The sequence below is a fragment of the Vidua macroura genome, chromosome 5 (assembly GCF_024509145.1).
Source record: "Vidua macroura isolate BioBank_ID:100142 chromosome 5, ASM2450914v1, whole genome shotgun sequence".
Lineage (NCBI taxonomy): Eukaryota > Metazoa > Chordata > Aves > Passeriformes > Viduidae > Vidua > Vidua macroura.
In genome coordinates, this window is record NC_071575.1 from 46,780,593 (window position 1) to 46,804,662 (window position 24,070).

The 24,070-nt window shown below is 35.0% G+C and overlaps 1 protein-coding gene across 3 annotated transcripts in view; it reads right to left on the bottom strand.

Moving 5' to 3' along the window:
- IMMP2L (inner mitochondrial membrane peptidase subunit 2) overlaps positions 1 to 24,070 on the bottom strand; it is a 419,891-nt gene that overhangs the window by 89,210 nt on the left and 306,611 nt on the right. For 2 of the 3 annotated variants that reach the window (XM_053977049.1, XM_053977050.1), the window contains one exon: positions 6,338 to 6,440. In XM_053977049.1, coding sequence (XP_053833024.1) covers positions 6,338 to 6,440 — 103 coding nt within the window. Of the gene's footprint in view, positions 1 to 6,337; positions 6,441 to 24,070 lie in introns of those variants that run through there. The other variant, XM_053977051.1, reaches the window with a different exon arrangement.

A 24,070-nucleotide genomic window follows, 5' to 3' on the forward strand; every position in this document is an offset into this window, starting at 1 on the left:
AATGATGGCATGATTCTGACAGCTCTATGATCTCTTCTAATACTGTTTCAACATTTTTCCTAGCTTATTTCAATATAAGTGATGTTAAAAGGCAGCTCAGACTACCATTCTTTCCAATGTGGTTGAAAAATTCTTTAAAGGTTCCTGCACTCAGAAATACTAAATATTTGTATAAATAATTCATTGTGCTTGAATTTGTTACATAGGTCCTGTTCCATAAGCAGAATGACTGAAGCTTTATCAATGCTAAATAAATTGCATTTACAAATAATAGAGAAAATTAGCTAGAATGCATAAAATAAGATTTAACATAACTAAGACAAAAAGCAAACTTTCTATTGCTAAGAAATAGAGTAGCCTTAACTGAGAGCTTTTAGTCACATGATAATAGCCATATGCATTGGTTTAAAATAGTCAAGCTAAATATTTTACTTTTCAAAATAATTAGGACAGCTATAGGGGACTTTTTATTCCCTATAGTGCAAATTCAGTTAGCCATGATAATTTAATGGACAGTCAGGCCACAAAATCTTATTAGCAAGGCTCCCCTTCAGCAGCTCCTGGAGTGAATTGTCATTCTCCACAGAAAAGCCACCATCCCACTTTGCATCTCACATATAGTATTCTCTCAAAGGGACAAGCATATTTACCCTTCGAGCTTTATTTATCATCAGTCATAACACATAATGTCCTATCTGTTTTATTCACCATAGATTTTTACAAGTTCAAGCTGTGCATCCATGCCATTTACTACTGGTAACTTCATGCTCCATATGCAGTCTTTTTTCTGATTGTAAACAGTTTCACCTATTTAATTTTTGCCAGTAGCTAGAGATTAATAATATGGAATGGCATTGATTGCATATTTGCATTACACATCCTGTAATGCAAATAAAGCCTACACAGGCTTAATTTCTTCTTTAATACCCAAGAGAGAACTAGAAATGTCACTGACCCCATAAGAGTCATGCTACTCTCCAAGGCTACACCTATATAGCAGAGAGGAGGTGCACTGGTGGCAGTGGTAGCAAAAAGATAACTCATTCGCAGGTTTCACTGACTCCTTTGTCATCACTCTTCTCCTCACCTATATTAACTTTATGAGTGTAAGCACAGAAAAGTGTTTTCTTGGTAAAATCACACTTTTGTATTGCCACCCTTGACTTGCTCTTCTTGACTGTTCTAAACTAAGAAAAACAGGGTTTGGTACTCTGCCATTGACATATTTGTCTTAAGCCTCTTTGAATGGCATTTTGGAGTCAGCAGGTATTTCAAGTCCTGGCAGAGCTATCTGTGGGAAGTGTGCCCTAGCTATATGCCTTATTGTGCAATTTAATGCAGTGATGTTCAGTGCACTGCTGGGAGCGGTTAAACTCTTCCCACCTCTTGTCTTAGACGCTGCTCCATTTCAGGGAGATATGTAATCCTTGCACTAGATTACAGCTCACATATGAAAGTTTCTCCAGATGGCAAGATCTTCACTAAGATGATGTGCACTTTTAGGACATGTGGTATTCTTTGTTTGCTGTTATGTAAATAATTCAAAACCACATAAAGAGATCTGCTTCCTGCTTCAACTGTCCACTGCACCTCCCTCAGAAGATGACAGAGCAAAGGAAGCAGAGGCACTCTCACAAACTGTGGACATCTTGGTTTAAATATTTCCTTTATCAGCAGGAACCTCTGCACTCCACTAGAAGTGTCATATTTCAGTTCAACTTACTGTCTAATGTAATTTCCTTATTTTCTGCTTCTGACTACTTGTATTCATTAACAGTAATTACAGAGAGAAATAATAGAGCAGCCTAAAAAAAAATCATAAGAGGCCACATTCTGCTACTGTTAGTAATTGAATTTGCCCATTGAGGGTTAACAGTTAAACCATTCCTATCTTATAGCTGAAAGGGATGATGATTGCCTTTGAAAATCAAATCAAAATAACTAATAAATCCAGCATAATCTGTTCAATGTCACCCTAGTTTATAGTTTCCTAGCCACAGTCTACGGGTTTGTGCTGTTAAATGAAAATGTGGTTAAACAGATAGAAATGTTTTTCAGATATTTTATTCCACAAATTTACACTACAGAATAGGCAATCATAAAAATTGGCCTCTACAGTAATGCTAACCAAAAGCAATTTACTCATTTGAAGCTTATGAATGTAAAACTTCTGTCAAACAAAAAATTTAGGCTCAAGTTCAATGAGATTTAGTTTTGAAAATAAACACATTAAAGATAGATATATTTTCAGGAAAAGGGCTGGGACAGGGACCTGGATGGGCCAAAAGAGATGTTTTTGACAAGGTACTCAACCTACCTGTGTCACAGGTTTCCCAGGAAGATAAGGAGGATAATAGCTTTTTTGCCTTTACACTGGATTGTGCAGGTTAACTCATAAAGAACTTTATCCAGAGCCATCAAAGCCAATAGAAATCTCTCATTGACTTTAATGAGCTTTTGTTCAGCTCTTATACATGACAGCTGAAAGACTGCCATTGATTGCAAGCCCTAATTTTATAAAGGTCTTTCATATCCACAGGTTGGAGGCATTTGGATACATGTAAATGTATAAATAAGAGCATTATAAGATAAAATTTGTCTGGTCTACTTTTAAAATTATGAGAGAGCTTCTCATTGCACATATGTATATCTAGGAATATATCAGTTATTCCATGCACTTATTAATAACTCTTTCTTAGATACCCTCACATATTGTTTGGATAACCATCTCTGCACTGCTGGGTGCCAGCTGTAAATATATAATCTACACAAAGTATAGTTTATAATGACTTTTCCCTTGATTTAGTCAGAATATTGGACACAGAATAGAAATTGTCACTTTGCTTTTATGCTGATATTATACTGACTATGCAAGCAAAGACAATATCTGATCTGGCATAAAGTTAACCCTTTAAAATTTTTAAGAATTTTGAAGCAGCAGAGGAGTCTAATACTTCATCAATTCTTTATAATATCTCCTGCATTTCTGATCTAAGAAAGCAGAAACATTGCCAGGAACATTACTTTTATATTTCCTATGCTGTTGAATAACTTTTTACTCATAGTAAAAAAATCCATGAAATAGGAAACTGCCAGAAATGAAAACAAAAAGAAGAAACTTCAACAAGTGGTACCTTAATTATATTAGGTGTTCATTATCATATTTCTGTAGTGTGCCAAATAAGGAATGCTACCCTAATATTATAAAACTTGACTTGACTCAGAATTTAGAAACAGCAACAATCAATTTAACAGAAATCTCTTTCCTAGTCCAGGTAACTGAAAAAAAAAATCTAACAATATGTAATTTTTTACCACTTAAATAATAGTAAAAATATGCAAGTTCTCTAGTATTGGCTTCTATTCAAAACAGCTATTTTCACTGTTATGAATGGCTGACAGATTTCCAAACCTGAAACACATCAGTATTAAAGCAATAGTATTATGTATGATCTGCTATCCAGTATTACACAAAGCATTTTTTTAAAAGCCAATGTACAATAGCCATGAGCTAATTAATTTAGTCCTATATTAAGAAAAGGTAATTAATATCTAAGTTTTAATCATATAGAAAGCTAATAGCATTTCTAATTCAGCAATAACCATAGATACCCTGTTATTTTTCCACTATCAGTTAAGGTATTAATTTTATCCAAACACAAGATTAAGCAGAAAGGAAATAGTAAACCTTTAAAAATCTTAGTTTAAACATTTTCATTTTATTTACACACTTCTGGAAAATATGTGTCTATTCTTTAAAACATCAATTTTTGTCTTGTAAAACCAAGCAATAACAAGTTATTATGTATTTTATAACACTTTTATGAACTAAATAAACACAATTTAATCAGGCCAAGTTTTGCAGTTTAGAAATTCATATCACTCCAAAGGTGCATCTAATTTAGAACTTGATTGGTATCAGGGTTTATGCTTTATCAACCTAACCCATTAGGCCATTACACAGAGTTATTCTCCAAGAGAAAAAAATTATTCTAACATCTGTTCTCAATCTGTTTTTCTATAATTTCCTTTTATGCCCCATGTAACTCATTAAGTTCATCTACAAAACATTACTGAGCCTATCTGCACCTATACTATCTCATGAAAGTAGAAGAAATGGTAGCCTACAACACAGTCCACTTAAGCCTCCCACTATTTCTACTGCATCTTTTGATCAAAGAAAACATCATTTTGAAAGTCAGAATTGTGATACACATGTCCTAATGTGCCACACATTTAACCTAATATCTTAAGTGACCTATACGCTAACAAAGGGAGAAAAACATTTCAATGTCTTACCATGTCTGTTCCTTACCACTGCTGCAGTCTTAGGAGAGAATTTTTTTTTCAAAAAGTACATACCTTCTGAATGGCTTGAAAGAGTGATTTTAATATTTTAATTCACTTGTGCAAATAATCTCCAGAGTACAGAAGAGCAGTAGAAATGTCCCAGTAACCTAAAATCTTAAATGTGTAGGATGAAAAGAACCTGGAGTGCAGTGTGTCCTTCTAAATACACTTTCCATTTTCTTCTACTCACAAAAAAATTCTATATTTTAATATTCTGAAGATAGTTTCAAACACTGTGATCTCTTCTGCGCCTTCTGCTTGCATTCAGTGATTGCTGTTCTAATTCAATTTGAGAGGAAAATACCTATTTACAGCTGACTTGCCCATAATGTATTCATCAAAGCAATACAAAGGTCATTCTTTCTGCAGAAAGATAAAGAATTCACTGTCAAAACCTGTCCTGCTAGCTCTCAAAAGTGCCATTGCTGTAAGAAAAGTGATATACTATCTGATGTTAGCTAACAATTGATGATTAATGTGAGGTCAAAGCCTAGTGAAGGGGATTTACTAATATTTATAAACATCAGTGAATTGAGCAAAAATCTGAGGGCATTTAGATTTACCCCAACATTCTATCTTGCATGAAAGCTGCATGGTGCCTACCTTGAGGATTTTACCTTGTATGAATTTCTGTGTGAGCTGCTGTAAATCTGAAACCAATGTCCAACTGCTGAAGGTTCTTTATCCTCTGAGCCTACATTGGCAATATATTTGTAAGTGAAAAGAAGATTAGTGGCTTTATGACTAAGATTTATGTTGGGAATGGAGAGTGACAGAGAAAAGCTTACTAAGGGAGGAAAGCAATACCTACACAGGATAGACTGATGTTATTCTGCAAGGAAGAACCTCTAAAACTAGATGCTAGAAATCTTAGAAGATAGCAGAAGGAAAATAATAATGAAAAACAGCAGGAAATACAAGCACACAAAAAGTGAGACAAACTAAAAGAAGGCATCACCATTACATACTCCAAATCAGACACTGGGCCTATTTTGTTTAATTTCCTGAGAACAAATTATTTCAATTTAATAATTGGGCAAAAGTTTAAGAAGCCAGATAAACTCATAAGGTCCTTCTTGTCATTAATTCAATTAGTCAGTGGGATGACTTCTGTATGAAATCGACGTGAAATCCATAAGGGTAGAAAACTCCCATCTTGACAGCTTCCCTGTGACAAACAGTGGGTTTTTAAATAACATTAGAAGAATATTCTCTCTTAAAAAGAGAGAAAAATCCTGCATGTGGAGTAGGGCTAAAAGAGTTTGTATTTCCACAGCAGGATACACAATTTATGCAACTATTTCCTGCATGCTAGATTAAGTTAAAACAAGAACAAGAATCTATACAAAGTGTAACAAAGCCAAAACCAAACCCAAACTAGAGTTCAGAGAAAGAATTGGCTGTCCTCCTGATGTAAAGGTGCACACTTTTACCCATCAAGACACAAATTTTACAGGTTATATTTTTTTTCATTCAATATGCAAAGATAATTTAAATATTTACTTTGGGAAGAGTTTTGAACTATCTCTACTATTGTCCACTGACCAATTTACCTGTTAACACTTGTTAAGCATGGCTACAGTTCCCCAGTTCTTTATCCCAGCTAAAGAAAGACAAAGCTCCCAGGTGGGAATAATTCCAAATTATATCAGCTGGCAAAACGTCCTCAGGGAGCATCTGTCAGCTACAGGGAGCTGGCTCACCCTCTGGCTACAATTCCAGCATAACCCTCCAAATTTAAAATCTCTACTACATCTCCTTCCATGTGGGAAATTGAAAGAAGTCCTTATTTTTTCATAATAGCTAAGAAAAAACTCAATATCTACTGACCAAGATATTTTATAAAGTTTAATAATTCTCACAAAAATAATAAAACTACAATCACAATTCATACTCACTGTGTTTCACATATGCACAGTTTTTCAGTTGCAAAATGTGACATACACACTTTGTAAGACATACACAATTTGTAAGAGAATTGACTTACAGGACCAAAAGCGTTGCTGTCAAAGCTGTGTCCATGGTGATCCCCTTCCACCCAAATATGACCATGTGGAACTTTCACATACTTCTTTTTGTATCCAATGGTTCTAAGCAGAATTGGAAAAAATGGTTAGTTTAAAAGATTTTTAAAACAAACAAACAAACAACTCCCCAAAAACCCCAAATACAGAACACAAACCAAAACCCCCAAACCCAAAAATGTTTTTTTGGGAAAAATTCACGTATTTCTGGGTTTGGAATTTGACTTTGCATACAACTCAGCATTAGCTAAAACCTGCCTGCATTGAAATCCTTTGGACTTCAAGAGTGTTACTCAAGTCAAAATATATAAAAATTTTGTATGAGCTGGTTGCACTATCAGGGCCTGTTTACTACTTTGTTTTGTCAGAAATCACAACACAAGAAAGGAAGAGACTTTTCAGTTAAATATAATTAACAGATCATTAACTTCACCTCTGTAGGAACAAAATTTTGAACTATCAAATTTTATCTCAGGTAAATACCAGTAAGCATCCACATGTTGCAGTCACATAATGATACAGTTTAAGACTGTTTTTCTTCATCAAAAATATACTGTTGTATCTGAACTGGCCTCAGATTCAGAGCATAGATTCCTGCACTATTCTGTCCTGGGGGTAGGATTCGTTCAGCTGTAACAAGCTAAACAAGATAAACTTTAAAAAAACCTTTAAGAGAAGGCCAAGTGATGAAGAAAAATGACATTGATGCCATCCTCTACAGAAAATCATACTGCTGCAGCATGTCCCAGTATTACAAAATGACAAACTACAGATTAGTACTAAAGCTGAGGTGCAGAGGATTCAAAATTCCTGTATTTAGTTCCCCAAGTAGCTGTCATTTTCACAATGCCAATCTGCCTTCTACCACACACTTCTGCTTTCTTTCAGATGGGACCTGTTATTCTGCAATCATTCATGCAGAGATGTTGTTGTGCTTTCACCCCAGATAGCAATTGCCATGCACACTGAATTATTACCAGGATGAAGAATTTACAGATGGGACTATGAATAGTGATACCTCTTATTTAGTTTTGAATAAACAAGTCTGTCCATCTACAGAAACAGACTTTTGATCTAGCTTGTTGCCTCCAGCTGCTCATTGCTTTTCATTGTCTGGAAGATATGCCCTCAGAGCAGAAGGAACACATTCTAAAACTAAAAAAAATTCAACTGGAGGGAGAAAACCATCCTCACCAGGAGATTCAGCTGGACTGTGCAACAGCACTAATCAGGGATATTCACCAGTCAAAATGAAAAATATTGGGTTTGGGGAGGTTTGTTTTGGTTGGGGGAGAGGGTGAGTATGTTAAAAGGACAAGCTAATCAATAACCTGGAGGCCATAAAATATTAGATGAATAAGGAATCCTCAAAAGTGCATTTTAATAACTTTGACTATATTAGTCAAATAAAAATAATAATTACTTTATTTGCAAGTCACAAAATCTGACTAATCCTTTTTCAAACAGCTATTTTTTGGCAGCTAAAAGGATGAGCATTCCAGTACTATATTCAAATTGAATTCTACATGTACTTTCAATGAAAGCTGAAAAAATAATAGCTTATTTGCAGAAAAGAAAAAGACTGATCTTCTCTTTTTCTAGAACAGTTCCATATTATTACACATTATTCAAGACTAAATTCCTAAACCATTGAAGCAAAAATGTAAAACTGTCCTAGCTGGTAAATATAGGATTTCCTAAATACAGTAAGTATGCTATAATAGTTCAATTATGCTAAAAAAAGCCATTTACTACTATGCAAATCCTTTATCTTTTTTTTTTTTCCAAGAGATATGGCATACAGTTTGGACAATAAAATTATTTATGTTTTTAGATTTCATAATGCTCCATCTCATTGATAGTTCCTTTTACAAAGTATCATATATTTTACTAGTAAAATGTTTTAAGTATAGGTTGAGAGTTGTTCATTAATTCTGCTATTTGATTAGACACTTCTGAAAATTATTAAATGGGTCTCTTCCATCAGTGATAAAGGCAAACAATAGCTTAAAAAATATTTAATTTTCTCTTCTATTCATCCTCCTGAATACACAAGAGTATATTGTGATAAAGTTTTGTACCCTTACAGACTTAATGTACAAGACGGAATTTCACTCAGAGGGTGAAAGGATTTGAAAGTTAATTCTGCTGGCATGTTTACCTCATAAATGTCAGGAAAATAATATGGCAAAGGCCAGTCAGTGACTCAATTTCAGACCTTACACAATCTCTTATCCCCAGATAATCTCCTCCTTTATTATGATTGGGAAATCACTAAGAGGAAGGCAAAAAAAGTTTTGTAATTAAGTACTTAGAAACAAAATTGGAGGGGGAAAAAAATGGTCTGCATGGATAGGTTTTGCAAAGGTTTTCAGAGACCCTGTGAAAATCTAAGGGGTAACACAGGTGTATGGTGTGTTCTTTAAGGCCTAAGGCAAAAAGAGAAAGATTACAGAGTGCAGTAACCATAACTGGTTCTTTTTATTATTTCTAAAACATGGTAAATACATATTTCTTTTTTACTCTTGAGATAAGCATCAAAAGCCAGAATATTTTTCTACAATTATGCAAAAATAAAGTCTCTTGTAGTGATTAAAGAAGGATTCTATACAAATTCTCATACTGAAAAAAGTGGATTATTGTATACTAGTAGTTTTTACTTAGAGGAAATATAATTAAAATTTACAATGTTAATAAACATATTAAGAGAATAGGGGAGAAAAAAAGAAATGAAAAAGAAACAAAAACAGCAGTTCTAATTGTCTTCTTTAGTATATAAGAGTGATACTTCATGAATAAATCCCTTAAATTCAACAGTTAAATGTAAAACCTTCTGCCATTTCATCTATGGGTTATATAAATCCTCAGATTTTGCCCACATGTATGCTCAAGAGAAAAAATTTATATTGTAAAAAATAAGTGCTCACATACCTGTGAACAGAAGAGAGGCAAGAAAATCTATTTTCCTAGAACTATTGCTTCAAAATGTTACTGTAGTATTTGCACGAGGCAGTTATCTGGGGACTTTGTATTCTTTCTAGCAATACTACTACTACTACTACTACTATAGTAGCAATACTAATACTACTACTACTGCAAACACTGTCCCGTGGAACACTTTGGAATTTGAAAACAAACTTCTATTTGAGATTTTTACTGCATGCATTAATAACAAACCATAGCAGAGGCTCATGTTACAGTGAGCTGGATCATCTGTTTCTTGATATTGGTTTTCATTTTTAAAATAATTTCATCGTTGAGTTACTCCACAATAGAGCAATAAAGTACTCTTGCAAACAAACCAGACTACAGGCTTTAGAAAGCCATGTTTGGTTCAAAATGGTAGGTTATTTTTAGTTACTCTTGCAAAGGCTATGTTGATACTTTTAAAATAAAAATGCACAAACTTGGGTTTCTTTCCTAAGAAGAGAACCCAAATTGATTCATAGTCAAAATTAGTCATTGTCCCTCTCTTCCATGAATCCTGCAGAAATTTTAATCTCTGACCTAAATTGCACGGAAGAGACTACGTGTGTGTGCTGCAGTGGCAATATGGCTCCTGATATAAATGTACAAACTACCATTTATTTGTTTCACTAGTTAAACATTTCAGCTGGGCATGCTGGAATAAAACTATTGTCCATCATTTCATGCAATGCTACAAGGCCAAATTACTACAGGCCAAATGCTACAAGGCCAACACAAACATTTTTGAAAAATGTTGACTCCACCCTATTTCTTAAGGATAGCCTTGCAGACTACTGCTATCACATTTGAGGGTTTAGAGCTATGTAAATGAATAACAGTTTTAAATGTAATGACCAATAGTTCAGTGAAAAATAAATACAATTCAAACTGAAAAAATACTTTGGAATGCTTCTAGTACTATTTAACAATGGCTGCAAAACTAAAAATCCTCAAGGCAAATATCAATTTAAAAGCACTACTAGCTCATCGGGAATTTTACATCAATTCCTTGTGAAAGGTCTTTGCGACAAAGGAATTGCAGTCAATAATATATTTTGAAAGAAATACAAACTTCTATTTTTTGTTCTTAGCTGAGCATCCTTAGACTCATTTCTCTGTAACCATGGCTGTAACCATGACCTCTGTTAGGTCTCACACATGAAGTTTTTAATTAAATTTAGAAGATATCTGGATGAATTCTTAAGGGAAAAATTGCTATAAGTAATAATTAACTTACTATTTGTTAATTTCATATCTAATTCATTAGCATGAGTTATAATTACTGAACAATTTCTTAAACTTCACAAAGCCTCTACTAATGAAGAGTAGTCTTTCACTTTCTTAAATTTACTAGCTAATAATAAAAAATAAAAAATATTTAACACCTCTAATTCTTCCCATTTAAATGGTTTGCTTTAGCAATACTGCAGGCAAAGACATCAAATTACCACGATTTTGATATATAGAATCCAAACATCTGTTAGAAATCATACTGGTGTGAGCAAAAAAAATAATTTCAGGTTTTACTGCAGTCTTTGACACATTAGTAAAAATCACCTGAGCACTGCTGCTCAAACTGTAGTTGAAGTCTCATTGGCTTAAGAACAGGGTCTACCAGAGTTGCAGTCATTTTCTTGTTCAGAACATAATGGAATTGCATTTATCTTTTTAGACATTTTTACAGAAGTTGGTCTGAAATTCTGATTTACTTTTTTCTTACATATGAGGTACATTTTGAACCTTTGCAAAGTTTTTTTTTTTTTTTTTTCTCCACAATTTAATAGCTAACAGATGTACTTATAGCTATCCTTGGCTGAGAAATAATTTCAATCTTGACAGTCAAAAATGAGCTCTATATGGTATTCTAACCACCTGCCCACAAGCAAGAAAAATCTGCTTTTTTAGGATGCAGTAGCAGTGCCAAAGCAAGCAACTTGGCTCAGCTAAGCTGGATGAGGAATGATTGCCTTCAGTTTGATTTGACCTTGAGAAATCCAAAGGTCTCAGCAATCTGCATATCTTTGGGTGTCAACAGGGAGCAAACACTGTAGATAATGTCCTGTTTGCAGAGGAGATAAAATACAAACTCTTTTGTAAAATAGGTAGTTTCTATCATACTTAAGAACAGCTTTCTCCAAGCAACAAATTGCTGTACATGTTTATTGGGTTTGCATGGCCAGGTTTTGGTAGCATGAGGTCTACAGGGCAGGCTCTGTGAGAAGTTGTCAGAAGCTTCCTCCGTATCCAAAAAGGCCAATGCTGGCCAGCTCCAAGATGGACCCACTGCTGGCCATGGCCAAGGTTGTCTACAGTAGTGATAGGGCCTGTGGGATAACGGAGTAAAGGGGGAAAGGTTGCTGTACAATGGTAATTTCACCAAGAGAGTGATAATATAAGTTAGCTCTGCACACACCAGTGTGCAGTCAGTGATGAAGGAGGAGGATGTGCTCCAGGCACCAGAGCAGAAATTCCCTTTTAGATCCTGGTGCAGACCCTGGTGAGTCAGGCTGTCCCTCGGCAGCCCATGGAGGTCCATGGTGGAGCAGAGTTCCACTTGCAGCCCACAGAGGATCGCACATTGGATCAAGTAGATGTTTGGAGGAAGCTGTGACCCCAAGGAAAGCTCACTCTGGAGCAGGCTCCTGGCAGTCATGTGGCCCCATGGAGAGAGGAGTCCATGCTGGAGTAGGTTTTCCTGCAGGACTTGTTACCCCACAGAGGACCCACGCTAGAGCAGTCCTTCCCAAAGGACGGCACTGAGCAGAAGGGACCCATGCTGGAGTTCATGAACTGCAAAGTGTGGGAAGGAGTCACGTTGGAAAAGTTCATGGTGGAAACTGTCCCATCAGAGAAACACCAAGATCAAGCAGGAGAAGAGTGTGAGGAGTCCTCTCCCTGAGGGGAAAGGAGCCAGCATAGATATGATGAATTATCACAACACCCATTCCATGCTCCCCTGCACCACTGCGAGGGAAGAAGGGGAAAAAATTGAAAGTAAAGTTGAAACAAGGAAGAAGGGAATGGTGAAAGAAGGTGTTTTAAATCTACCCAGATTTTCTTGGTAATAAAGTACACTAATTTCCCCAAGCTGAGTCCATTTTGCCCAAGTTGGTAACTGGTGATCTCTGCTTGCCCTCATCCCCACCGACAGGACTTTTGTTACACTTTTTCTCTTATGTCCAGCTGAGGAGGAGAGTAATAAGCAGCTTTGGTGGGCACCTGGCATTCAGCCAGGATCAATACACCAAAATGCGGATTTTTTTCCACATACATCCATCTTAATCAAATTCACAGAATGACCAAATGTTAAGATATTCAATTTCAAGTGACACCCAGATCCCAAAACATGAACCTTACTGCAATATAACATGTAAATTTTATTAGTATCACTGCAGGGAATCTTACACATGACACTAAACACCTTCCAGCTCCTAAGAAATCTCCTTTTTCACTTCCAACACACACATACAGCCATCTGTGCCTTTCTACTTTAACTCTTCCCTTACACATACATAAAGACATAAAGGCAGCATTATTTATATGAAGAAACTAAATGTTTTTTTTCTGAAGGACACCTACAGACTATGCATGAGTGCAGCTATTAACTTTTGCCTCAGAGCTGAAATCTGTTTTTCATATAACCTGCAGATCCACCAGTTATTTAGAGGGCTGACTATAAAAAAATGCATCCAGACTCAGAACCTGGAAAGTGCTGGAGGTATTGCTTCATAAGCCAGACCTGCTATATTGATAAGGGAACCCACAAAGGAAGACACATGTAAATGACAGAGATGACACAATCTGAAACAAAGGAATCCCATCCAGTGATATTAGGAATAGCTATTATGGAGGCAGTGATTCCCTCTGCCTATAACTGGGCAGATTTTTGATTACATAAAGTCTGTTTTACTTGTTGCCATTAAATATTTTGAAGTCTCAGGAAAAAATGAATGCTAACTTACTGGTTTCCTCATTTGGAACAGAATTATGATTACAAAAACACCCCCTTTTTAATAAATAAGCAAAGCAGTTAAAGCAAGCTGAACTACAAATGCTATCCCTTTTTTGCCCCGCTAAAGCATTCCTACCAAAGTGCACCAGTGCAGGTTCCTGTAACTCAACAGTGCTTGCTACAAATAAGCAGAAATCTAATATGGAAAGTACAGGAGATGTTTGTTGTTCTGCTTCATTAATTAGTTAATTTCTCACAAAGCATGTCATTCTTAAAAAACATAGTGATTTACCCATTACTTGCTTCACCAGCATCAGCATAATGCAGTTAACAACTTTTAAAACACGTGGTATTCAGGAAAATTACTGGATTTGTGCATATTTATCTAAAATTATAATATGATTGAAAGGACAAAGAATAAGCCAGCTCATCTATGAGAGAGACTCACTTCAAGCCTGACATTGCCTTGTTAACACCCCATTTGTATGAGAGAGGAAAATGTAACAAGAAAGAGACTAGAAGTAATTATAAGAGTGAAAAGATATGAGATCATTGCTTGTGAGATTCACAAAATTTATTATATCATTGCTAAGAGCAAAAGTATCTTTCATAGCTCAATTTACCAGAAAAATGATGCTAATCATACTTCTGAATCCAGATATATTTGACCAAAACATACCAAAGACTTAGAAGGAGCCATTAATGTCTCTTAACTCCCTTAATATGACATAATTTCCCAGATAATTGCTCAAGTTTATGTTGAAGGCATATGTCAATGCAATTCATTTTTCTGTTGTTTCTTTCTTCCTTTCTTTCCTGAATTTTGAAGCTTTTTAATGAGGTAGCTGCTGCTGTTCTGTATGATCAATGCACATGATAAATTCTTTATCTCAATGCTCTTTACCTTCATGTAACCCTTTCTGGAGAAAATTTTCATTATTTCCACCATTCACTAAGAATTTTTCCCAAAGCTATAATTTAATTTGATCTTGGATAATAATATGAGTGGATAGCATTTCTAGAATTTATTTTTCTGCTTTATAGTGTCTATCTAGGGCCTAGGTTTTGCCCCTCTTGATACTTTTACTAATATGTAGGTATGTGTATCACAAAGGTCTGTTACCCTGGTGCTGGCAAGCATTCTGTAAGATGATTCAAAAAAACTACAGCTGACAGAAGCTCCTTTCTACGTCTTGTGAACTGTAGAGTTCTAGAGGCAGTACTTACCAGCAATGCCAGGAGATCTGGATTTTAAGGAAATAATTTCTCCTTGGGTAAAATTTCTTTTCATTCATGTGCAGTCACTATTTATGATTCCAATTTCCAGACTTACATTGTTTTTCTGTATTTTTTTTCAATTCATATGACCTCCCTTCAGGAACTCTAAAAGGCCACTGCAGATCCCCATGCACATAACACTCAGCAGCACAGGAATTTCCTTTTTTTCCTGAGAGTTTTGCTTACCTAGTCAGGAGGCATGAATCATTTAATATTGCTTGTCCCAGCAATGCAGAACTATTTTGCTCCCACTGCTAAGATCAACTAACAGCACCTTCCCTCACAGAGACAACTTTATAATTTCTCCTATAACATCTGTGAATAGTTTTGTTCTTGGGCCTTCTACGCTATACTCTTTATATTGTATGCCACTTTCTTTTCCCAGCATGTGTTTCATCTGTTCTAGCTTTAGCAGCATTCTTATTTTATGATCCTTTCCACAGCAGATCTCCTCAACCCATTCAGGAAAATACAGTTTTGGTGAATTTTAATGAAACTATGGGTGACTTCTGCAAACCTGTTAGTGAAATAATAGAGATAAGTCCAGAATCTGGGTTGGATTTGGAGTGTTTTGTTTGTTGTTTTTTTTTGGGGGGGGAGAGTTGTTGGTTGGTTGGTTGGTTGGTTGGTTGGTTGGTTTTGGGTTATGTTTTGGGGTTTTTTGTTTTTTTTTCTGGATTGATTAAACGTAAAGCAAAATACTGCAAAGGTGGTACTGTGGAAAATCTGTACAAGGACCATATTGCTTTCAAGGTCCATATATAATTTACATTACTACCTCTAACTATATTGAGAACATTATTATTTAAAATGAGAATTACAAAATTCTATATTTAAAATCAGTATGTATTTTTCAATTTATTTGTCAGTGGATACTATCTAACAATGACTGCATATACTAGATGCATGTGAATAGAAATTACTACACACTTTTACACAAATCTGTCACTCCCATTTGGAATACTGAAACTACTTCAGTCTTTTGCTCACCATATTCTCTTAATCAGAAGAACTATAATCCTTTTCAGGATAAAATTTGCAACAAATAAAAACCAGTAATTTTGTGTTGAAAAACAGAGCAATCCTTATTGGTTGCATAACTTTCATTTAGATAGCTAACCAGCTTATTGATCCAGGAGAAAGAAAACATACAATATCTCATTTTTCTTCACAAATCTTTCACTTGTGAATCTGCTTGATTCCAACTGCCAACACTGTGCCCTTTCAAGTTAAGATTATGAAAATTATTCACTTTGGTTCTTTTGATAAAAATCCCATTAACCACATAAGTGTATAATTTCATTACCTTCTCACATTTCTCTACTAGATTATATTGATAATTAACATGACAGGTTTTTGCTAATATCATTAGCAGATATTAACAGTATCGTATTATATAATATATTAGATGGGAATAATTTGTTAGATTCATTATCATTAACTTCATCATTTTACCAAGGTAAAATCTTACTTGCTATTCCAGGTCAACTAAGTGAATTAACAAACCCTGACATCATTATCAAATTGGAAACTATACCTGTAATAATGGGAGGACATATATAGCCCAAAGAGGTATTGCAATCAAAAATATTAATTCCTGCATCCTACACCCTTTTTTATTAATATTGAATTAACTGAGAACATTTTCATTTTAGGTACATTTTAAGGAGTCAAAGGCAATGGTTTTGAAGTGAATTTCAAATGTTAAGATTTATGGTACTACTAAGATGAAAATTTCACCTGATATATAATGGTTTCTATTTTCTCTCTTTCTGCAATACATGTAGAAATGTTTCTCTCAGTAATGCCTTTGCCAGCCTAAGAAAAGAGATGATCAAACTTTTTTCTAGATTTTAACTTGTGGATTTTAAAATTTGACTCAGCAGCAAAACTCTAGCCTGCAGAATCTGCAATTATTAAACACAGCTCTCTATAAAATTCTTTTTCTTTGAACTCACTTTTTCTATTCACCCAAATCCTCTCTCTTAGCAGTTCTTCTGCCATTACTTTTGTGACATACACTATCATGGGAGAGGCTGCAGGCTGACCTTTGGTTACCTATTTTGTGTATTTACTCAGCCTCATAATGGATGTTGCTGGCCAGGCCAGTCTTCCAACAAATAGGCTCTGTGAGAGGAGGAAATGATGCACAGGAGTAGAGGAGAAAACAAAAGGTTTTAAAATTCTTTGTATCCCAGAGGGGAAAATCACGGCATCTACTACCTTGGACAACCCTGTTTCTCTCCTAAGGAAATTCTGAATGAAAAATAATGCTCTTATTTTCAAAAAGTGGTGACAGAGGTGGTCATAGCAGTATTGCTTCCTCATCACTGTTACAGCTTACTGGGCTAGATTTTTGAAGACCTGTGACTGCTAAAAGAGTCTGGCAATACCTCTGCCTAGGTCCAACGGTAAGAAATAATTCCCCAGCCACACACTTCTCACAAAGGAGCTAATTGCTATGCTTTCTTTATTGCTCAGGATTAATCAAAGGTATTACAATTTTCTAATCTGCTTTAGGCAGCGTATGCAAAATGAGGAACCCTTAGTGTAATAAGTGTTTTCAAGGTGTTTTGTTTTGATTTTTTTTTAATTGATGGAAGGGGGAGAGTTATTATTCCTTGTACAATGGAAGCCGGAAACTTCACATCTTCTTCTATTTATGTTTGTTAGGGAATAATATTTAAAAATGTCTTTTATTACTTTTTCTTTAGAACTGTATTTTCTTTTTTAAAGAACACTATTATCAAAAAGATAATTGAGAAGCTTACAAGTAAGTAATAAAAAATATTACCATGTATGGATAAATGAATTAGTATTTTTACAATACAAGTTATGATTATGAGTTTAAAAACTCAAAAATATTTAAATGCAATAAAAAATCTTAAAAAACAATATGTTTAATATGTCTTCTATTAAAAGACATGAGCATATATATGTAGAAGGCTGCAGATACCTACTTTTAAACTGGTGGTGGTCTTTCAGACTGAACTTTCAAATTACAGAAATAAACAATTGCAATTTGAAGTAAGTAGCCAAAAAAATCTTTTTTTGTGTTACTAGATGCATATCTAACCATAGATGCTATTTTTTCTTGGTGTATACCATAATGTTATGGTATATCCAAAAATCATTACTCATCATTAATCTTTTATGAAGATTGTAAGAAATGCCTTATTTCTGTGTCTGAGCAACAGTCCATATAGGCCAATAGTCTGTCTCCAGACAACTGGAAAAGTAGACAGTGCCCATGTAAAACACATTAGCTTGATTTCTCTCCATGAGCATTGAGATTTAATCTATGAGAGATGTTTGATTGTACATTGTTGTCTATTTATTTTAGTATCTGCTTACTGATCTGTTATCCATGAATTTGTCTAAACAATTTTTGTATTTGCTTGCCTGCCTTCAAAGAATCCTGGGACAACAAATTCCAGAAGTTAACTATCTGCTGCACAAAGACTTTCTTCTGTCTTTTATAGATCAATCTCTCATGTAAAATGCCTCTGCTTCTGAACTGCAGGATTTCATTAATAATTCAGCTGGTCCATCAGCATTGTTTTTGTTTTCAACCTCTTTCTATGTCCATCTTTAAAATCATGTCTCAAGAAGCAAGAACTGACTGCATCATTTAGGGGTATTATACTCCTACACTGTTAAGGTAGCTCTATATTTTGAATATTTTCTTAGTTTTTCAGTTTTGGAATTACACATTTAGATCAGTGGAAATCTAATAAAGAGAAATCCTTAATTTAGGAAAAATCTAATACTTTTCAGAGCAGCCTTCTGTTTGCCACATGAGCTCATGAATAATTTTTTTTTTTTCTGGAAGAACTCAGTTACCTGCAGCCCAGTGATGGGAAATAGTAAAGAAATACATCATGGAACCTAAAAAAATTTATATAGGTGATCTTTGCTCTTAGGAGTAGATGTTAATATCAGTTTTCTTTTTTCTCAAACCAAAAAAATTTCATATTGTTTTGTTAAAAATAAAAGCCCGCAAAGCAGTAAAATTTTCAAACCAAAGATCTTCAAAAAGATAATCTGAATTACCTGCAAAAGAAAAGGGCACTGCCCTCATTAATACTTCCACTGCATTCAATAACCTCACATCACTGAGTCAATTGATATTTCATTAAATGGCTGTATTTCTCGCATTCTCCTTCTCAAATATATTTTCCCATTTAATGTTACTGAACCAAGAAAATGTTCATTCAATAGTAATTATTGAAAAAGCCCTCAGAATTATTCTCTGATGATTTCAAATATCAACAGAAAATCTAATTCTGCATCTGGCCATAACAATAACTTCCTTGTCATTCCCTTGTGTTAGCAGGAACACAAGTATGTTGAATAACCTACTGAGTCTTGTAGTGTTAAGAAATACTTGTCAAGAAGGGAATTTTTGTATTTCTTCTTTTAAGATACCAAATGCTACAAAGGAAGCATTTCTGACTTTGCTTTACAATCTTGCATCATGAGACTGGGAAAAAATAGATATTTTTGTATAGCAACAGAAAATCCCAGCATGCTGGTATTTCTAGAAAGAAAAGTGTTATCAGCATGATCAGATGGTGCTAAATAAGTGAGAGTGCAATGATAGGAAGACTCCTAGTCAAAATAGTCTGAGACAGACACAAACTCCAAATTCTTATTTATAAATAGCAGAAAAGAAGAAAAATATCAATAAAAGTCAAAAATATTTCTACTAATGATGGCCAGAAAAAAATATAAATTTAGGATTGAAATACAACAAAGTACATGTTGCTAAACATATTTTGAAATAACGAATATCAGGTTCCACCTGCTTTAGCAAAGTGTAAGGCTCAGTAATTCAGCCAAAAGCTGAATCTGAGGTGTGAGAAAGAAGAAAAAATGATAAACATGAATTGTATCACTACTTGAATATTACTCTGAAATTTTTCATTGCCTTTTGTCAGTACACATTTTAAAGTTGAAATTTTACAGGTATCATGAAAAGCAAAAGGATCAAGAATAAGACTTCAGTCTAATGTCTTGTAGAATTAAAGTACTTAAAGATTAAAAATTTCAATTGCAGACTATTAAATCAGTTATCATAGTCTGGCGACTCAAACCAGCAGAAATTGTTTGCATGTTTTCACAGAATTTTGCAATATTGTCCTAACCAAAACAAAGCTTCTCACATGGTTGTAATTTTGTTCTTGAAAGAACATAATATAGCTATGTGTAAGTTCCACATACAAGACTTTACTACCCATATAGAGAAGCCAGTAAAAGGTAAAGATTTATCATGACTATCCACATTTATTAGAATAATTTGTATTGAAGATTAATAGGTTTGTGCGAGGCTGTTCAACAAAACTCAGATTTCCTAAGTGACATACAAGGCCCAATACTCATTATTTGACCACTTGTGTGGCTTTATTTGTAAGGATTAGTTTTAACTGCAATTATTGTCTTGATTTTTTCCGAGCAATCATGGTTATTCTAGTACATGAAGAGAAAATCTGTGTGCCTTGTTCTAATAACTTAGGCGTACAAGACCCAGTCCCATCTCCTCATGTTTGTTATTCAACACTAGAAAAAAACAACAATTTTTTCTGAACCAGGGGCAATGGGTCACAAAGAGAAAAGCAAAAATACTGATATTAATGTGTTTCTGTCAGCTTCTTCCTTCAAGTCCATAGATGAGTGGATTTGCAGGGGTTTTCCCCACAGGAATGAAGGTACGTCACAACAGAAAAGGAGGTAGGAATAAAATAACATGGTTTTGGTGCCACACACGCCAAGTCAGTCACAGCTACCAGCAGCAAAAGCTTCTATCTCAGATGTTGGACCTTGATCATCTCTTCAGTGGCCAGACAGAGATGCATTGTGGCCACTGGCAGTGTGTCTGTGTGAAGGATAAAGTACTGGCATATAGCAGAGAAGAAATCAAAGGTCTGCAAATTTTGCTGGAGTGTTGAACTGGGCTGAAGAGACTCCTACTGCAGTTGCCATGCTTTAAAACACACATACTTCCCAACTGTGCAAGGGGAGCCAAGGGAGCCAACTTTCCCTGCCTTTCTTTCAGATGAGCTGCTCCAGCACAATTCCCCATCAGTCATAATCTGTCACTTCTGCTGAGCATTAAGATTGTAATTAATTCCTCATGCCCAGCTATGCAAGGAAGCGGTACTGTATAATCCTCAGCAAGTCGTTCTTTCTGTCATAGCAGAGAATTTTTACAACAGAAAGAGGAATAATCTGACAGACATGTGACAGCTCAAAAAACCCTTCAAACATTTGATTCAAAGCAAAACACACACACATGAATTTCTTGAGAGGATGACTTTAGAGCTCTATTATATTTCACCAGGCCTTGAGAGAGAGCAAGTGGGGAAATGTTGCATCAGAAAGCGAGAGTCATTGCCAGGCAATTCCCAGATCTTCCTATTCAATGAATTAGTTAACATCTAGTTTAGAATAGGGACAATCATACTTTGTTATGTCCTATTGGCAAAATTCCTAAGACATAAAAGCACAATATGTGCTTTTCTCCAGTGCATAACCAGTTCATTTTTCAGCTTCTGAGCTGATGAGTTACAAGTATCTCATTTTTAGTATATTACAAGTATATTACAACAAGTATGGAAAGTCAGTAGAAAGGAATAACCAGAAAAACAGCTGGTAGATCTGAAATAATCCTCATATCTAAAAATCTGCCTGCTATATTGCTGTGGAAATACTACAGCACTTGCTGCACTAAGAAAAAGTATTAGCAGCATCAAAACTACCTACCAGTAGAGACACTGAGAAGGAAGTAGAAAGCAGGATTTCTAACCCAGTCTTTCACACTGCCAGCATTAAGCGACTTCCCAGTTATACCAGTAAAAGCTTAAAAACAGTTATGAGGAAACCTGAAAATAAAAAGGACTAGATTCACAGCAGTCAAACTAGTAACTTCTATTTCAGACTTTTGTAGTTTTAGTTTTTTCTTTTTTGTTGTTCTTTTTCTTCTTATATTTCTACAGGCCTTTGCACTGCTTTTTATACACTTCCCCCTTCCCTTATGTTTCCTCAAGGGAAAGGCTGATATATGTTAGACTGGTTCCACAACTTTTTCTCAACAAATCTAAGAACAAGCAACCCTAAGAACCCACGCAACAACTGACAGATGCACCTAGCAAGGGTTGATTGGTCTGCCCAATAAATTCTTAGTGTCCTTTCTTATTGAACACACCACAAAACCCCGAGGACTACTTCACTGTGATATAGCCCTTCTGTAGAGCTGGAATCTTGAGCTTCCCAGGGAGGTGGTAAAGTCACTGTCCTTTCCGGTGTTTAAAGAAAGATTGGATGTGGCACTGAAGGCCATGGTTTAGTTGATAAAGTGGTGTAAATTCATAGGTTGGACTTGATAATCTCAAATGTCTTTCCAGCCTAGTTAATTCTGTGATTCTGTGATCTCTACTCTCTTCATAGGATCTCATTTACTCACAACAGCCAGCAAGATTCCTCCATACCTCCGAGATGCAGCCGTTTCATAAATTGGGTTGCAAAGCACAGCTTTGTGAAAAGCACATTAAAACATATTCTTTATCTGCAAATTCCTCCATCAACACAGCTCTGCTGTGGTCCATACCTGCTTCTCAAGAATGACAACCTTTCTGATAAAAAATGTAGTGCCTCTGAGAGCACATTAGTACAAGCTCCAACCCAGTAAAAGGTAGGTGATAAGGCACTAAATTGGTGAAAGTATGATTTTTCAGGCTGAAGATATTAGGAAAATTATTACTTTTTTTCTTTTTTTCCATGCAGGAAAGTACAACTCCAGACTTGCTTAATAATTCTGTGGTTAGAGATAATTAGGAAACAATATTTATGTGTGAATAATACATATACCATAAATAGACTTCAAGTACAAAGACTTGGATAGCAACTTTTGAACACACTGAAAAAAATAATGAAAACACTATTAAACATCTGGAATGGGTATTTCAAAGCAATAACAACCAGTAAAGGAGCATTTCCTGCATCCATAACATTAGCATTAGTATTTATTACCACTATTATATCACACCAAAAAAAAAGAATGCACAAAAGCTAAGGAAGATAGACAGCAGGAAAGAAAATGAAATACTTTAGAGTGAAACCTAGCTCCATCTTAATTGTAAGAGACAGGATATTTTATAGACAGGTCAGTAATAGGAATGGACAAGTACGTAATGTTCTGATGTACAGACCATTTGTATTCAGTTGATATGCAGCTGATACAAGAGGTACAATTACAATTCTTAGTTTTCTCTAGATTTCCATGACACCAAGTTTTCTTTATGTAATGAATCACTTCAGTCTCATATTTCAATTTAAAGCATTTATGGCAATTATGAAACTCACTGCTCACTCTGAGAGTTTGACTGCTGTATGTTTGAAAGAGGAATCACATAAAAGATTTCAGTCCCTATTCAGAAAATACAACATATGGAATGAATACTATACATTATTTTATCTTTGCAAAAAAATGTGGAATTAAAAGAACAGGAAAATAATTTGTTTCATAACAACCAGAAAGCACTTGGGAGCCATTCACCTCCACTCCTTAAAAGACAGCAAGGAAACAAGCAAGCTATTTTCTGATATACTGCTTTCACAGGTAGGAGTCCCAACAGGTGCATTCCTGTGAACCATGGTGCTATTACCACAAAGGGCTTGAATCTTGTAAAATAATATACCTTCATTGAAAAGCTAGATAGCTCAGAATAGATAACTTCCTCATTTTAAAATTATATAATAGATTGAGTTGGAAGTGACTTAAAACATCATCTAGTTCCAATCCCCCTGCCATGGGGTCACTGGTTCAAATTTCTCCTGAATTTTAAAATTTAAATCTCACGCATAGATCAGAAAATATTTTTGGATATCTTTTTTTCTCCCCAAAAAAGCTACCACCACGGTATGTACTCAATCAAATTTCTTATCAGCTACCAGAATCTGAACAGGCACAAAGTCTAAAACATTCTTCAGATTATTGTCTTATCTTCAAGGCACTAATGGCCATGTGATATGGGATATAAAAATTAAACTAGATAGCAATTATTCAATCTGTTGAAAAAATACCTAAGGATTTAAATACACCAACATAAAGCAACTCAATTTTATAGACCATATAGCTCCTTCTTCTCATACATTGCATATCAAATACTTTTTTATTCTGCTACATGCTTTTGTAGAAATTACACCTTCTTAGAAGTATGCAATGTGGCACAGTTATTGTTGCTATGGGAACAATAATATTAAATTTTGTGAGTTTTGCACACATGTTCTCAGATATAATGCTGCTTTAATGTACTGTTTAGTAATAAATTTTCTCTTTCCCCACCAGTCTTCAATGCACTACGTTCTTACAAGAGGTAGACTGCCCCCCCAGTGGAATTTTTGCCCTTTTTAAAGTAAGCAAGAGTTCTACTGTCAGCTTCAGTAGGGGGGCATAATTTCATCCTAGGCCTCTGATCCAAATGCATTTGCTTAGGAATAA